The sequence below is a fragment of the Myotis davidii genome, unplaced genomic scaffold (assembly GCF_000327345.1).
Source record: "Myotis davidii unplaced genomic scaffold, ASM32734v1 scaffold1903, whole genome shotgun sequence".
NCBI classification, from domain to species: Eukaryota; Metazoa; Chordata; class Mammalia; order Chiroptera; family Vespertilionidae; genus Myotis; species Myotis davidii.
The window spans coordinates 88,694-106,242 of NW_006293911.1; the positions used below are offsets into that span (position 1 = coordinate 88,694).

Below are 17,549 nucleotides of genomic sequence, written 5' to 3' on the forward strand. Positions count from 1 at the left end.
CTTCAAATATTTCAATCTTGTTACTTTTAGTAAAGAATTTTTGAGAATATACCCTGAATATATATATATCATTTGTGAATTATATGCATTTAGTTATGTACTAGTATCTTAAGTACATTATAAAACCTTAAACAAAAATCTAAGAATATATCAATATAAATAGAAGTATACATATCTATTCTTTGACCCCAGTAATTTATTTTGTGTAGTTCCTGATTGCTCCCACTCCACTTAGGAGAGTTAGATCTTAAATAATAGGAAAATGAATAAAACACACCATTTCTACTTTTACAGGAATAACTTACAACTAACCTCTTTTGCTCTCTTAAAATAGGACATAGGATGCAACATTTGAGCGAAGGAACCAAGGGTCGGCAAATGGGAAGTGGAGGTGATGGGGAACGCTGGGGTTCAGATAGAGGAACAAGAGGCAGCCTCAATGAGCAGATTGCTCTTGTGCTCATGCGACTGCAGGAGGACATGCAGAACGTCCTTCAGAGACTTCATAAACTGGAAACACTAACAGCTTCGCAGGTAAGCTTCCAAGTTTATCTTCTACTTGTTGATGTTTTGAAACTGTATAATCTATATTGATCAGATTTACAGAAATCAATGTATTTTAATGATTAAAAAAATAAATAAATAGGACCTACTTTCGAAAATATTACCTCAAACTGATCCAAAAGCTAAATGCCAGTTAAAATAATAGTAAAATTTTAGTGTAAAATTAGCAGTACCATTTTGGAGGAAGGATAGGTTGCTTGGTGGTAGAAGAATAAGAACTTTAAAAATAGTTTAATTTAAGTAATTAATAAATAGATCAGACTAATGCCCTAGAGTTCATCATTAAAGAGTCATTCTTTTGTAGTAAGCATTGTCCTCTATCTTGACCTCTTTTAAAAATGCTGTAGAGCCCTGACTGGTGTGGCTTAGTGAGCATAGATCTATGACCCAGGAGGTCATGGTTCAATTTCTAGTCAGGGGACTTGCCTGGGTTGTGGGCTCAATTCCTGATCCCTGGCCGGGGATGTGCAGGAAGCAGCCCATCAATGTTCCATTCTAACATCGATGTTTTGCTCTCTCTCCCTCTCCTTTCCTCTCTAAAAATCAATAAAACAATAAAATCTTTTTTAAAAATGCTGTAAAGATATGTTACTGATTCTTTTTGTTGTTGTTAATCCTTACCCAAGGATATGTTTCCATTGATCTTTTTAGAGAGTGAAAGAGAGAGGAGAAGACAGAGACATCGATGTGAGAGAGACGCATTGATTAGTGTGATGTTTGTCTTTCCTTGATGTTTCTATCTCTCTCTCCCTCCCTTCCACTCTCCCTAAAAATCATTGGAAGCCCTAACCAGTTTGGCTCAGTGGATAGAGCCATGACCTGCGGACTGAAGGGTCCCAGGTTCGATTCTAGTCAAGGGCATGTACCTTAGTTGCAGGCATATCCCCAGTAGGGGGTGTGCAGGAGGCAGCTGATTGGTGTTTCTCTCTCATCGATGTTTTGAATTCTCTGGCCGTCTCCCTTCCTCTCTGTGGAAAATCAATAAAATATATTTTAAAGAAAAATCAATGGAAAACATAGCCTCTGGTGAGGATTAACAAAACAGAAAAAGAAAGAAAATTCACTTGAAAAGGAGATTCAAATGTGTGTGCCCCAAGGAGGGCTGCCCCTACCCAGGTTTTAATGACTACCTCTCTACTGAAAGCTCAGTATTTCCAAAGAAACTATATGACAGCAACTTTATGAATCTGGGCAAACTTGATACAGAAAAATAGTCACCAAAAGTAATACATTAAGAGTAGTCATTTGGACTTACTTAACAGGTCTGCTCTTAGTATTTTAACTCGTGGATAATTTATTATTATTTCACATTTTAATTGTATTTCTTTTTAAAACATTTACATTGACTTGAGAGAGAAAGGGAGAGGGAGAGAGAGAGATAGAAGCATCAACGCTAAGAGAGAATAATCGATCAGCTGCCTCCTGCATGCCCTCTACTGAGGATCGAGCCCACAACCTGGGCATATGCCCTGACCAGGAATCAAACTGTCAACCTCTTTGTTGATAGATGCTCAATCAACTGTACCAAACTGGCTGGATGGAGTCCTTGTCTTTTTAAAAAAAGATTCTGACAGATTAAGGACTTTCCCCCTTAAATTTTGCATAATTCATTTGTATGAATGAAAATTTGCTTAAATAGCCCAGCCAGGGCAATTCTCTGGATATTTTATTCTTTTATTTTAGTATATTAAAAATAAAATTTTAGCCCTGGCCAGTTAGCTCAGTTGATTAGAGCATTGTCCTAATATGCCAAAGTTGGAGTTCAATCTCTGGTCAGGGAATATACAAGAAGTAACCAATAAATGCATAAATAAATAGAACAACAAATCAATGTTTCTCTCTCTTTGACAAGTATCATTGAGTTTTTTCTTTAACAATATATATGCATAAATATCATTAAAGCAAAAAATTATGGTACTTATTATATAAGTACTAGAGGCCCCGTGCACAAAATTCTTGCATAGGTGGCATCCCTAGGCCTGGTTGGCAATCAGGGCTGATCAAGTTCCCCGCCTCCCCACCTCCCCTCTCCTCCTTCCCTCACCACCCGTGTCTGCTGCCACCCACCCCCAGTTCCCGGGAACAGGCCCTGATCAGGTGATCAGGACCTACCCACGGGGTGAGGGACTGGGAGGTTGCTGGAGGCCCCAATCAGGTGATTGGCCTGCTGGCTGTGGGGAGGAACCAACTATCACTGCAGCAGACGGGCAGCAGGCTGATTGGGGCATGCTGCTCAGGGGAGGGACGAGGGGAGGGACCCGGGAGGTTGGCTGCTGGCCCTGAGGAGGGAGCCGGCCCTCAGCCCCCTGGGAAAGGGGCCATGTCTGTCGCCACCCATCCCCGGTTCCCAGTCCCAGCCCGGGGGCCCAGCCCAATCAGGCGATCGGGAACTGCTGGCCAGGGGGAGGGACCAGGAGGTTGGCAGGCATGCTCCATTGGCGATAGGAGCCTGCGGGCTGGGAGCAGCTTCTGCGTTGAGCATCTGCCCCCTAGTGGTGCGTACACATCATAGCAACCATGCAAATAATCGTAATGGTCGCTTGGGCTTTTATATATATCAGGGGTCCTCAAACTACGGCCTGCGAGCCACATGCAAATACAAATATTGTATTTGTTCCCGTTTTGTTTTTTTACTTCAAAATAAGATATGTGCAGTGTGCATAGGAATTTGTTCATAGTTTTTTTTTAAACTATAGTCCGGCCCTCTCAACGGTCTGAGGAACAGTGAACTGGCCCCCTGTTTAAAAATTTTGAGAACCCCTGATATATATAGATTGCCAGTTACTTCTTAGTTGTAAGCAAGTGCCTTTGGGAATCTTCATTTGCCTTTCTAGAGCATTTGTTACTTAGAAATAAAATTTACTTATAGTTGCATTTATTCTGATTCTGTCTTAGTATTTGTTAGTAGTTGCTGATTTGCTCACCTTGAGTTCCTTTCTAAATCATATTGACTTATGGGACCTTGGATAAATCATCAGATACCTGGGAGCTCAACGTTGTAAATCTACCCTCTATTTCTTTCTTTAAAAAATTTTTTTAAAAATATATTTTATTGATTTTTTTAAAAATATATTTTATTGATTTTTGACAGAGAGGAAGGGAGAGGGATAGAGAGTTAGAAACATTGATGAGAGAGAAACATTGATCAGCTGCCTCCTACACACCACCTACTGCGGATGTGCCTGCAACCAAGGGACATGGCCTTGACCAGAATCAAACCTGGGACCCTTCAGTCCACAGGCCGATGCTCTATCCACTGAGCCAAACTGGCTAGGGCTAGAATCTTTTTTTCTTCCAGGCTGCCTACCCTCCTCCTTGGCATTCCACTTTTCGTATCAGATATTAAACTGATAAGAACAGATACTACACTTGATCTTAGCCAAAAGGCTGAGAAGCGATACCTTCTATTTCTTAAGCCTGGAGAAGTGCCATTAAAGTGAATTTCTTGGTTAGATATTATTATGCCTGCAAGGCACTATTACAAGAGCGTTATAAAAATCTTTACCTTTTCTGCATTGTTTCCACATTTGCAACTTCAATATACTAGAACTGTAACTTCTTTAACACCTTAATGGTCTGAAGACTTAGTGCAGCATCCAGAGAAAATTAATTTAGTTTTACCTGTAAGGTGCAGTCGTACTGGGCCACACACATTTGCCAGCAGCAGGCTCCCTCCCACCCTGGGTCTTAGCACTTGCTGTTCTCTCTGCACAGAAGTTACCCACATAGCTTACAATTGTTCTTTGTTTAGGTCTTTGCTCAAATTTCAGCAAAGCCTTCCTGGGCCACTCCTGCTTCTAAGCTTTCCCTCCTCCAATATGTCTCATCTCTCTTCTCTGTTTTATTTTTCTTTATGACATTTATCACTACCTGACATACAGTATATTTTACTAATTTATTTGTTATTGCCTGTAGCCTCCCATTAGAATATAAGCTTCATTAGGTCAGCGATTTCTGTCACTTTGTTCAATGCCCAGAATAGTGACTGCTACATAATAGACGCTCAGTAAATTTTTATTGAATGAATCAATAAATGATCTCATTAATCTTTATAACATTTCTCTGAAATTATAATTAATGGAGAAACTAGAATAATAAGTTTCTAACATCTAGCCTAAAGAGACTTGTGTTTGGGATGAGCTTTGTTTCCTAAATTAGTTTCAAATTTTTCTCCTTAATATATACTTCTCATTAAAAAAACCTGCAATATGCCCGATCACCATGGCTCAGTGGCTGAGCATCAAGCTATGAACCAGAACGTCACCAGTTCGATTCCTGGTCAGGGCACATGTCTGGTTTGCAGGTTCCATCCCCAGTGCAGGAGGCAGCCAATCAGTGATTCTCTCTCATTATTATTATTCTTTTTTCTCTCTCTCATTATTGGTATTTCTATCTGTCTCTCTCCCTTCCTCACTGAAATAAAAAAATATGTTACAAAATAAGAAAAAAATAAAAACCTACAATACTCCCCCCAAAGGTAATTATGTGAGGTGTTAATTAACTTGAGTTTGGTAATCATTTCCTAATGCCTCATTTATATGCGGCATGTGGCCAACTGGCTGCAAGTTTGCCATGTCTGTCCTAATGTATACATATATCAGATCTTCAAGTTGTATATTTTAAATATATATAATTTTATTTGTCAATTATACCTAAATGAAGCTGGAAAAAGTTAAAACCTATAACACTAATAATACATTTTTCAAATCTATCAATATCTCTTTTGCTATAACTTATTATGGAGTTCCAAAACATATCTTTGGATATCATTTATGTAATCTTTACAATTTTTTTTGTTGTTAATTCTCACCTGTGGATATACTTTTTCCATTGATTTTTTTGGAGAGAGTGGAAGGGAGAGAGGGAGGGAGGAGGAGAGATAGAAAAAAATTGATGAGTGAGAAACATATTGCTTTCTCCCTCATGCACCCTGACCAGGGCCCAGGATCGATTCTACAACCTAGGCACGTGCCCTTGACTGGGAATCACACCTGAGACCCTTTGGTCCATGGGCTATTCTAACTGTTTAGCAATACTCGTCAGGGCTAATCTTTACATTTTTAATTAATGATGAAGACTGCAGTTCTCAAGTGTGTTTGTAAATTGATAGTTTGTATGGAAATTAAAGATTTCTAACCAACTGGCCAGGTAGTTCAGTTGGTTAGAATGTCATTCTGATACACCAGGGTTGTGAGTTCGATCATCCATCAGGGCATATACAAGAAGCAACCAATGTATGCATAAGTGTAACAACAAATCAATATTTTTTTCTTTCTTCCCTTTCTTTCCCTCTTTCTCTCTAAAAATCAATAAATAGCCCTGGCTAGTGTGGCTCAGCTGGTTGGGTGTTGTCCTGTGCACCTTAAGATTGCAGATTCGATTCCCGGTTAGGGCACATATCCAAATTGCAGGCTTGATCCTCAGTAGGAGGCATGCAGGAGGCAGCGGATTTTTTTGCTCACATTAATGTTATTTTCTCTCTCTCTCCCTTTTCCTTCCTCTCTCTCTAAGTCAATAAAAATATTTTTAAAATAAAAAAATCCATAAATTCATGAGAAAAGTTGATTAAGTAATTAAATAAGAATGTAAAATAAGTAATGGTTTAGGTTAATTTAAGGTTTTTTGTTGTTGTTGTTGCTTTAAATGTTTTTATTGATTTCAGAGAAAAAGAGAGAGGGAGAGAGAGATAGAAACATCGATGATGAAGAGAATCATCGATTGGTTGCCCCCTGTGTGTCCTCTACTGGGGATCCAGCCTGACTGGGAACCAAACTGAGACCTCCTCAGTTCATAGCTCAACGATCAACCTACTGAGCCACACCATCCGGGCAATTTAAGATTTTGATAATTTCTAAAATTTAAAATATAAAACGTCAAAATTATTTATTAGGCTAGTAATTTCAGGGACCTTAAAAAATGCTAGAGACCTTGTCATTTGGTCAATATGGTTTTCAGGATAATCAAATCATAACAGAAGAAGAGAGAATAAACTAATTTCAGTTTTGTTTTTAAGATAGGAAATTGAAAAATTACTGTAGCCCTATCTGGTTTGGCTCAGAGGATAGAGTGTTGGTCTGTGGACTGAAGGGTCTGGGTTTGATTCCCTGCAAAGGCACATGCCTGAGTTGTGGGCTCGCAGTAGGGGCATGCAGGAGGCAGCTGATCAGTGATTCTCATCATTGATGTTTCTATCTCTTTCTCCCTTCCTCTCTGAAATCAATAAAAATATATTTTAAAAAAAGAAAAATTATTGTATTTTTCTTATTTATCAAAGCTAAATCACTTTCATTTGTATTTATAGGCAAAATCATCAACCTTACAGACTAGTAATCTGCCTCCCTCACAGGTAAGAAATCTTTTTTAAATCTAAGAGCCAGGGTTTCAAGTAAGTTACAGTTAATTTAGATTATATCAAGCCCTTAAAGAATTTCAGATGTCATCTACCCTTTAGGACTTTGAAATTAAAAGCATGTATTTATTTTGTGTCTGTTTAAGTCTGAACTACTCCTGAAAGTTTATTTGCCAAATTATTGTCTGAAATACAGATTATCCTCCTCTCTTTATCAGGTGATTTATTAATAGTTATATATTTTCAGAATTATGAATTGTTTTTAAGTTTATACATACACTATGTAATAGATTTCTGACCAGCTTATTTTATTTTGTTAGAGATCATCGTGGTGGCCCTTCGAGATGTCTCCTGGTGCATTAACCTTTGCTATCATATGGCCTTTTATTGCCCAGTGGTTGGTGTATTTATATTATCAAAGAAGGAGAAGGTAATATTATAGTTTTATAATTCAAAGTAGTGCATAAACTCTTAATAAAGAAGAGTCTTTAGCCGGAACCGGTTTGGCTCAGTGGATAGAGCGTCGGCCTGTGGACTGAAGGGGCCCAGGTTCGATTCCGGTCAAGGGCATGTACCTCGGTTGCGGGCACATCCCCAGTGGGAGATGGGCAGGAGACAGGTAATCGATGTTTCTCTCTCATCGATGTTTCTGACTCTCTGTCTCTCTCCCTTCGTGGGTTTCTAGGTACTTGTTGGACTTAAGCCTTTTTTCACTTGAGAGCATATGGTGTATTTATGCACCTTTGATTTAAGTAGCAATAACAAAATGGTTATAGGCTTACTTTTATGGGTTATGAAGAAACAATGTTCTTGAAGTCCGATCTTTATTTTGGGCCCTTTACTAATAAAAAGGACAATGGCGCCCAGGACAGTTTTGCTGAGGGTTAGAGTGTCAGCCCTTGGACCAGTAAAGGGCACATAGCTGGGTTGCAGGTTCGATCACCGCACCAGTCAGGGCAGGTGTAGGAAGCAACCAATCAATGTGTCTCTCACATCGATGTTTCTCTCTTCCTCCCTTCTACTCTCCCTAAAAATCAATGGAAAAAATATCCTCAGGTGAGGATTAAAGAAAAAAAAAAGGACAACGGATAGGTAAACAAACAAACAAACAAACAAACAAAAAAAACCCTGCATGCTCTCTATACCTTTGAAATATAGATATTGATTTTCAGAAAATGCTCAGCTTGTTGTTGAACATTCTCTAGAAATACGGATTATTCTTATTTGAGGGCCAGGAATTCCAGTTTGGGATGCTAGGAGGTAACTGAGATAAACCTGAGAATAAGAGATTGCAATTCTTGAAAGTGCTCTGAGATTATCTAGGTTAGGAATACCTGAGGCCAAAACTCTTGGGTTCAAGAAAATCTTTAAAGCACTTTTTTGGGCACTATATAAACTGAGTTACTTTCCATGGATGGGCCCATAGGAAATTGCTTACCTCACTGCTGGCCTCACTGATTATGTTTTTGTATTTTGTCACCATTTCCCATTAAGTGACAACAGATGGGGAAAAGAAATAGGGAACTTAATAATAAGATTTTGAGTGCAGTAGAAATAAATTTTTAAAAATATTCAGGTTTACATAATTATGGGTGTGTTGTTCCTCTACCAAAGAACCCAAGTTTCTGATTACTACATTTGATAACAAAAGCAAAAACCAAACATTTGCCCTTCTCTATGAAGGGATTATCAGACACTAGTATAAATGCTCCAGTTATCCTATATAATAAAAGGCTAATATGCAAATAGACCGAACATTGGAACAACTGGTTGCTATGACGTGCGCTGACCACCAGGGGGTATGCGTGGAACATGGCAGGTGTCAGTTGCAGCAGGATGGTGGAACAGGTGAGCGGAACTGCCAGACCAAGGCAGGGTGCCGGTCTCTGTCACTGGGGCGAGCCTCTGGTGGTTACCGAAAATTCTTTGCTCCCATGTGCCGTAGTCTCATCTGGTACTCGCACTTGCTGCTGGAACAGGCCCTGCTTGCACCCACTGCTGGTGCTGGAGCCACCACTCGCACCCACTGCTGGTGCCCAGCACTGGTCCCAATTGCTTGGCGCCATCAGTGGGTGCAAGTGGTGGCCTCCGGCCCCGATTTCCCCTGAGGGCTTCTCTACCTCCCCCTGCTCCTGAGGGGTGATCAGGGCAGCAGCTGCTGCTCACATCTGCTGATGGCACTGGCCCCACTCACACCCACTTCTGGCACTGGCCCCAATTGCTCCATGCCTTCAGCGGGTGCAAGCAGGGCCAGCACTGTCTGGGCCGAGACCCGCCCCTGTGCCTAATGAGACTGCTGGCAGACAAGGGGCCAGGGGCCGCGTCAGAAGGGGCCGGGCAGGGGTGTGGAGGATGGGCCGAGACCCGCCCCTGTGCCTGTTGCAGCCTCACTCGGCCCACAGTTCCTTTTAAGGTGCACGAATTCACAGCAGCTGCTGCTCACATCTGCTGATGGCACTGGCCCCAATTGCTCCATGCCTTCAGCGGGTGCAAGCAGAGCCAGCACTGTCAGTGTGTGGGAGCGGCAATGGTGGGAATGAGACTGCTGGCAGACAGGGGGCCAGGGGCTGCGTCAGAAGGGGCCGGGCAGGGGTGTGGAGGATGGGCCGAGACCCGCCCCTGTGCCTGTTGCAGCCTCACTCGGCCCACAGTTCCTATTAAGGTGCACGAATTCGTGCACTGGGCCTCTAGAGTGTGTGTGTGTGTGTGTGTGTATGTGTGTGTGTGTGTGTGTATTTAAATACTAGAGACCCGATGCATGAAATTCATGCAAGAGTGGGTCTTCCTTCCCCTGGCTGCTGGCACTGGCTTTCTCTGGCACCCAGGACCTGGGCATCCTCCGGCTGCCAGCACACACCTGGGGCCTGGGCTTCCCTCACAGCCCTGGCTTCATCCAGAAGGGCACTCCAGAAGGATGTCTGGAAGGACATCCTGTCTAATTAGCATATTACACTTTTATTATTATAGACTAGAGGCCCAGTGCATGAAATTTGTGCGCGGATAAGGTCCCTAGGCCTGGCCGGCTATCAGGACTGATCTGTGGGGCGACCTGCAAGGTGATCAGGGGGCTCCTGCTGGCATCCACCTTGGCCGGCCTGATGCTTTACACTCGCCAGCCCTGCTCCCCACTGCTGCCAGTCACCTCCCTTTGCTCGTCTGGGGCCTATGGGCTGGGAGCAGCTCCTGCATTGAGCATCTGCCCCCTGGTGGTCAGTGCACATCATATCAACCAGTTGTTCCACTGGTTGTTCTGCTGTTTGGTCAATTTGCATATTAGGCTTTTATTATTGAGGATATTTTATTGATTTCAGAGAGGAAGGGCGAGGGAGAGAGAGAGAGAAACATCAGTGATGGGAGAGAATCATTGATCAGCTGCCTTCTGCACATCCACAATCTTGGCATGTGCCCTTGATTGGAATCAAACCCAGGACCCTTCAGTTCGCAGTCCATTGCTCTATCTGCTGAGCCAATCTGGCTAGGGCTCATTATATTGTATAGTAGAGAAACTGAAATGCTTGTGACATTAGGTGAATTGTTTCAGTCTTCTTTGTTCTCTGCTTTATGTTCCCAAATAAACCAAATACGCTTTTTGATATACCTGCCCACTTGAAAAACTTTAGTAGGATTTCAGAGGCATAATTTGCTTTCCCAAAATTATTACTCCCTTCCTACTTCTCTTGTGTATGTGTCATTTCAGTTGTTAAGATATAGACCTTCCTTTAAATCCTTTCTTCTTTAATACGTTTTACATTTCTCCTACAGTGGTTGGCTAAACAATGTTTTAAATTCTGATTTCCCTGATAACAGGAAGAAAAAAGAACCAAACCTTTTCAACATGCAGGAATTTAAGCTGCAGGGAACAGTGGCACTAAAGCCAGGTGTTTACATAGTTTGCAATGCATTTCAAAGTTCCCTTTCATGTTTCCTATGTAGAAAGTGGGAGTTGGAGAGTAGAGAAATTTGGCATAAGACAAAAAACTTACTTTGGTTAATAATTTATGTCCAAGATTAAGGCATCTTGTCACTTTATTAAAGGCTGAAAAAGCAAACTATACTTTGCTTCAGCAGTCACCCAAAATAGCAGTTTTTCTAAAATTATATTTTAAAAATATTCTTTACCAGTGGATGTATACACAATTTCTCCTGAATATCCCTTTCAGTTATTTATAGATGTCTCTGAATGAATAAATTTTCCCCTATTTTTAATTTTCTACTTTGTTGTTATTGAATTTTTATCAGATTTTTTGTTGTATGTTAGGTGTTTAGTTCTTCCAAATTGCAAGTTATATAGCACTGCGTGACTGTATTTGGATGAAATGTAGTGTTTTTATGTATTATTTGCTTATATATGTAACAAATTAATTGGGGTTCGAGATAGAGCCATGTTTGATTTTGAAATAAATTTTTGCCTTAGGGGGATTTAGGCAAGGTTTGATCTGGCAGGGTTTAACAATATTTAATCTGACGTTTCAGGAATAAAGATTAGAGACCAGTGTGTATGGTTTGGAGGAGCTAGGTCTGTTATGGAGATGAAAAGGAAGATCAAGAATCCTGTTAGGAAGGGAAAAGTGTGACCAGGAGATGATTTGCCCTACTCATAATAGCGACCATCCTGTACCTCATCCCCTACTACAGTGTGTGGCATGTAGTAAGCTATCAGAACTGTGTGCTGAAGCTCACTATAGGCAGGATGGCAAACTGAAGTGCCATAGGATATGAAAAAGCTTTAATTTTATCTAATAAATGTGCATCTGGACTCAAACAGACACACTGAGATAATCCTATACATATGGAACATAAATGGCTATTTTGTAGTGAGCTTTAAAACATTTTTTTAATATTAATAGTAATAAGGTCCACTGCTTGAACCCTCTCCACAACCCCTAGGATAGAAGAATGTAAACTTAAAAGTAAAAGAGATTTCTCACATTACTTTGCAGTGGATTAGAAAAATCTTTCTGTATGTGATATGAAGATGAAGAATACTTGCAAACCTGTTCAAAAATTGGCCCTGAACAGTCTCCTGTAGTGCCACCTCTCCCCAGTTACCTAACCTCATAATTCTGCTATTAAAATTATCCATGAGTGGGATGGAAACTGATGGGTGGAGGTGGAAGAGGGCATAGAGGTGATAAAAGGTAATGGAAAAAATAAAGTACAATTAAAATGTACCCAGCTGGTGTTGCTCAGTGGTTGAGCGTCGACCCATGAACCAGGAGGTCACAGTTTGATTCCTGGTCAGGGCACATGCCTGAGTTGTGGCCTTGATTTCCAGTAGGGACCATGCAGGAGTCAGGCAATTGATAATTCTCTCTCATCATTGATGTTTCTATCTCTATCTCCCTCTCCCTTCCTCTCTCTGAAATAAATAAAAATATATTTTTAAAAGAAATACAATTAAAATGTGAAAAAAAATAGCCCTAACTGGTTTGGCTCAGTGGTCTCTATCCCTCTCCCTTCCTCTCTGTAAAAAATCAATAAAATATATATTTTTTAAATAAAATGTGAAAAAAATAAAATTTGAAAAAGGGAAAATAATAGTAATAATGATAATAATAAACTATCTATGACTTAAATACTAAAAGCAGACCTGTTAAGTCCAAATGACTATTCTTAATGTATTACTTTTTCTGACTGTTTTTTTTATCAGTCTGCTCAGATTAATAAATTTGCTGTCATATAGTTTCTTTGGAAATACTGAGCTTTCAGTAGAAACATAGTCATTAAAAACTAGGTAGGGCCCTGGCTGGTTTGGCTCAGTGGATAGAGCATCGACCTAAGGACTGAAGGTTCCCAGGTTCGATTTTGCGATTTTGGTCAAGGGCACATGCCCAGGTTGTGGGCTCGATCCCCAGTAGGGGCATGCAGAAGGCAGCCGGTGAGTGATTCTCTCTCATCGTGATGTTTCTATCTCTCCCTCTTCCTTCCTCTCTGAAATCAATGAAAATATATTAAAACACACACACACACACACACACACAAACCTGGGAAAGGCGAGCCCTCCTTGTAGCACACCCACTTGAATCTCCTTTTCAAGTGAATTTTCTTGTGTGTGTTTTTTTTGTTAATCCTCACTCAAGGATATTTTTTTCCATTGATTTTTAGAGAGAGAGGAAGGGAGGGAGGGAGAGAAAGAGAAAGAGATGATTGGTTGCCTCCAAAACGTGCCCCATTTGGTGCCGGGGAATCAAACCTGCACCACACGTATACATCCTTGACGAGGAATCGAACTGGCAGCCCTTCGATGTGCAGGCCAACATTCTAACCACTAGACAACACCTGCCAGGGCTTGAGTGAAGTCTCTTTATCCTAAATCTCTAAAGGTCCCTAGAGGACTTGGAGACTTGTGACCAGGGGAGCAATGGGCATGGGCAACTTCTTCTGAGCTAACCCCCTGGCCCAGTCCTCCAGGCCCGTTTTTCTCTGACTTTCCAGTGAGCCAATAGCAGCCCCAACTTGGCTCACTTCTGTCCTTGTGACTTTTACTTCTTGGTGAGTCAAAGCAGCCCTGCCTAGGCTCTCTCCTGTTGCTTCTTCTATCTTAAGCCCTTCCTTGTTTCACTGTCCCCAGCTTCAATAAACGTACTCTTAAAAAAAATCACCCAAAATTAGGCAAGGGTGGAGAGGATCTCAGGAGAAACATTCTTCAGTGGGGCCTGGTGAAGATGGTACCGGCCCAAAAAGGCAGGCCCGTGCTTCTGAGGAGGAAAAAGAATCTCAGCAGTACAACCAGAGTAGAGTTCAGTGGAATAGGGCAGAATTTTTTTCCTATTCCCTTATTTGTTTTTTGTATATTTTCTTCCCTATCACACCATATCCAGCATTTTGCAACTTAATTTTTAAAAAAGGAGAGAGAGATTTCATTAAAAGGCTGAAAAACATTCTAAAGTTCTGAAGAGTGATGTCCACTCTATTTCCCCACTGTCATAGAATAATGTAGAGGATTAGGATTTATAGACTAAGTTGTATAAATCTGCAAAGGCTTTTTTTTTCATTTTAAGTTTTTAATGTAAGTTGTTTATAATATTACTTTATTCCTGCATCTTCTCAGTTGTTTCTTCCTTGTATTCTCCCTTCTCCTTTCCTACTTGGTGAGATTTGGCTTTACGTTCAAGGATCTTTTTGTGGTCTTTGTCCAGCTTTAGTCTAGTGATGACCACCTTGCTGGGGTGAATGCCCACGTGAACAGTTGTACCATTAGCTTTCTTCTGTTGCACTGGTTCAGTGTAGATGACATATTTCTTCCTGTAAACCTGGTCTACTTTGCCAATTTGCTGCCCTTTGTAATTTCCTCGAACAACCTGTACTTCATCATTCTTTTGGATGGGCATGGATTGAACATTGTACTTCTCTCTCAGCTCTTTGGAAAGAGGAGAAGACAAAAATCTTCCTTCAAGTGTGGGAAGGTGCATTGAAATGCCTTTTATGGTTCTAGCTCCGGTCAGAAGTCACAAAGGGATTGAACTTCATTTGGACTGCTGGTGCTTCTACGATGGCCACAAGAGGGAAGAACTGCCAAGGATTTTTTTAAAAAATATTTTTATTTTTTTCAGAGGCAATTTCAGAGATGAAGGGAGAGGGAGAGAGAGATAGAAACATAATGATCAAAGAGAATCATTGATTGGCTGCCTCCTGCACGGCCCCCACTGGGGATTGAGCCTGCAACCAAGGCATGTGCCCTGACCGGGAATTGAACCAGTGACTTCTTGGTTCATAGGTCCACACTCAACCACTGAGCCACACCAGCCAGGCTGCAAAAGACTTGGTTCATAGGTCCACACTCAACCACTGAGCCACACCAGCCAGGCTGCAAAAGACTTCGTGTAGTAATCTGCATTACACTGGTTCTTGATAAATCTTGCTAACTGTTCAAGCACCTTCCAGCTAACATTTCTGCTAAAAAACTTGCTCAGGCACTTGAGTCTTTAGAACCACCTACAGTTTTATTCCTGCAGGGGCCTTTTTTCTTTATGCCATGAGTTATATGAAAATTGATGTGATTATTGCTATTATTATTTTATTTATAATCCTCACTCCGAGGATATTTTTCTATTGATTTATAGAGAGAACGGAAGAGAGAGGGAAAGACAGAGAGAAATATCAATGTGAGAGGAACACATCAACTGGTTGCCTCCTGCATGTGCCTCCACTAGGGCCCTGGCCGGGGAGGAGCCAGCAACCAAGGTACATACTCTTGATCAGAATTGAACCCGGGACTCTTCCATCCTCAGGCCGTCGCTCTATCCACTGAGCTAAACCAGCTAGGGTTGATCTGATTACTTAAAATGTCACTTCTGCCAAGGAGGTATAACTAAGAAGATTTGTTCACAGGATAAGGAATGATCTGATTATTTAAAATATTACTTCCACCAAAGGGGTTGTATATGAACATTTCCACAGAGGAGAGGAATGAGTCTGTGCTGAGACAGTTTCAGCCATTTTGGCATCTTGAGTGCTGGGAGGGTATAGAGATTTTATTTACAGCTCAGGGAATCTTTCTCAGAACTCAGATCACATGTGATTGTTGTGTCTTGTGATAATAAGCCTACCAATTCTCTGATACCTCATTCACTCTGCTATCATTAAAACCTCGCATTATGCATATCTGATTGTTGGTTTATATATATCCCCCCCTCCCCCTCAGTTAAACCAAGAGGTCTTTTGAGGGTTGAGAGCCTGCCTCATTTATGTTTAAATCCCCAGTGCCTGGCACAGCGCCCAAAATGTAACAGATACATATAATAGTCCAGGTTGTACATCTGTCAACTTGTTGTCGTTTTATTAAGCTTGTTATCGTTTTATTTATTTTGTTTCACAGCCTTTCCAATTTCATAAATTATTAAATAATGTAAAAAAATCTGAACTATAATAGCCAACTAGAAAAGATTGAGAATTTAGAAGCTGTGGGAGGAGGAATATATATTTAAATTATTTATTATAAACCATTTGATAATATCAGCACTTGCAATTAGATCTTTCCTATTGAACTATAAGTGACATGAAATAAGTTTATAAGGATCATTTGTGGTTTTATGGTTTTATTTTGAATTTGAATGTTAGGATTATGTTAGAGAATTCTTTGGCATGGGGTGTGTTTCATATTCAGGTTGCGTTTTTATTCATAGGAAATTGGTTTTTACTTTCTTTTTAAAGAAAACTGAACTGAAGAAAATGGTATTTTACTCAAGAAGACTACTAGGCCTGGATGACCTTGGAAGGAGATGGATTGTGGAATCACAAGAAAATCCTAGTTTGTGATTATTACATTGCTTTTTGTTGTCCAATCCTTTGGTTTGTGTACATATATACGTATATATTTTGCACTACACAATGATAACATTTTAAGGACTAATATTGCTGATACTTGAATAATCAATCTCAACTAGGTTATAAGCATACATAGATTTCCCCTACCCTTGAACTTGAAGGACATTAAATTATTAATTATTGTTTGGTAACATGTTTACCTGATTATCTCCTGTAGAGAAATATAAGCTGCTTAGGTACAGTTGTGATAATGAGATTAGATTTATAACTGGATATTTTTAATTTTCTAAATTAAATATGAGAAAGAATGCAAACCAGAAGTAAATTTCAAGTAGATTAAATTGACTTTATATCTTAGTCACTGAATTGTCATGTCAAGAAGTGGAAAACTTCTATGATCTTTGTTGGGTGTTCACAGCTCTGACTTTAGTGTTCAAACAACATTACTATAAACTAGAGCCCTATATAAGAGGCTTAGTTTTTACAAATGATTCACAGAAGAGACATAACTTTCTGATGGGAAAGATGAAGAATGGGCTTAAGGTATGAAAGTTTATTCTGAGCCTGCAGATCATTAATAAGATTTTTATTAAATCCTATACATTTATTCCTTTGTAATCATTTGTCTTTAACTGAGTATATCTTGTTTCTGCTTCATCAGGTGCTTTGAAATATAAAATGAAAGACCTTATTTATACTGTTTTTACAAAGGTCAAAAAGGATTCACATGAAAATTACTTTTCTGCAACTGGTAAACTACCCAGCCTGGACTCTTAACCTCTTAGTGCCTCAGTTTTTCGTCGGGGTATAATATTTGATAAATGCATATTTCATAGGGATATTAAAACAATTTGTAAGCTAACAGGCTATGTACTTCCATATGAATAAGGCATACCCAATTAATGCAAATTTAAGTTTCTCTCCTCTACCTCTCACATTTAAACTAGAAAGAAGACTGTAATTTAGATCTTTAACAACTTTGTTTAGAATTAAAAAATAATTTTTTAGTTGATTTTAGAAAGAGGAAGGGAGATGGAGAGAGAGATAGAAACATCAATAATGAGGGAGAATCATTGATCCACTGCCTCCTGCACCAGGGATAGAGACAGAAACCTGGACATATGCCCTGACCGGGAATCGAATCATGACCTCCTGGTTCATACATCAACACTCAACCACTGAGCCACACCAGCTAGTTGGACTTATTTTTCCTGTCTATCTGCTTATTTAGATATATTTTGTACTTTAAAGGTATCTTTGATTTAAAGGTTTAGTAGCAAATGTTTTAAGCATTCTTGATATGTATGATACTGGATTTAGCATCATGTGTTCAGAGTGTTTGCAATAAGAGAGAAAGTAATACATCTCT

General features: G+C 40.0%; 1 protein-coding gene and 1 pseudogene across 7 annotated transcripts in view; one reads left to right on the plus strand and one right to left on the minus strand.

The window, feature by feature from the left end:
- Nucleotides 1-17,225, plus strand: part of ACBD5 (acyl-CoA binding domain containing 5) — a 63,830-nt gene extending 46,605 nt beyond the window's left edge. For 6 of the 7 annotated variants that reach the window (XM_015566550.1, XM_015566549.1, XM_015566551.1 and 3 more), the window contains 3 exons: nt 6,866-6,910; nt 7,234-7,343; nt 16,039-17,225. In XM_015566550.1, the coding sequence (XP_015422036.1) occupies nt 6,866-6,910; nt 7,234-7,343; nt 16,039-16,171 (288 nt within the window). In that variant the 3' untranslated portion in view covers nt 16,172-17,225. The remainder of the gene's footprint in view (nt 1-6,865; nt 6,911-7,233; nt 7,344-16,038) is intronic. The other variant, XM_006767793.2, reaches the window with a different exon arrangement.
- Nucleotides 13,897-14,448, minus strand: LOC107183754 (annotated as a pseudogene).
- Nucleotides 17,226-17,549: the final 324 nt, after the last annotated feature.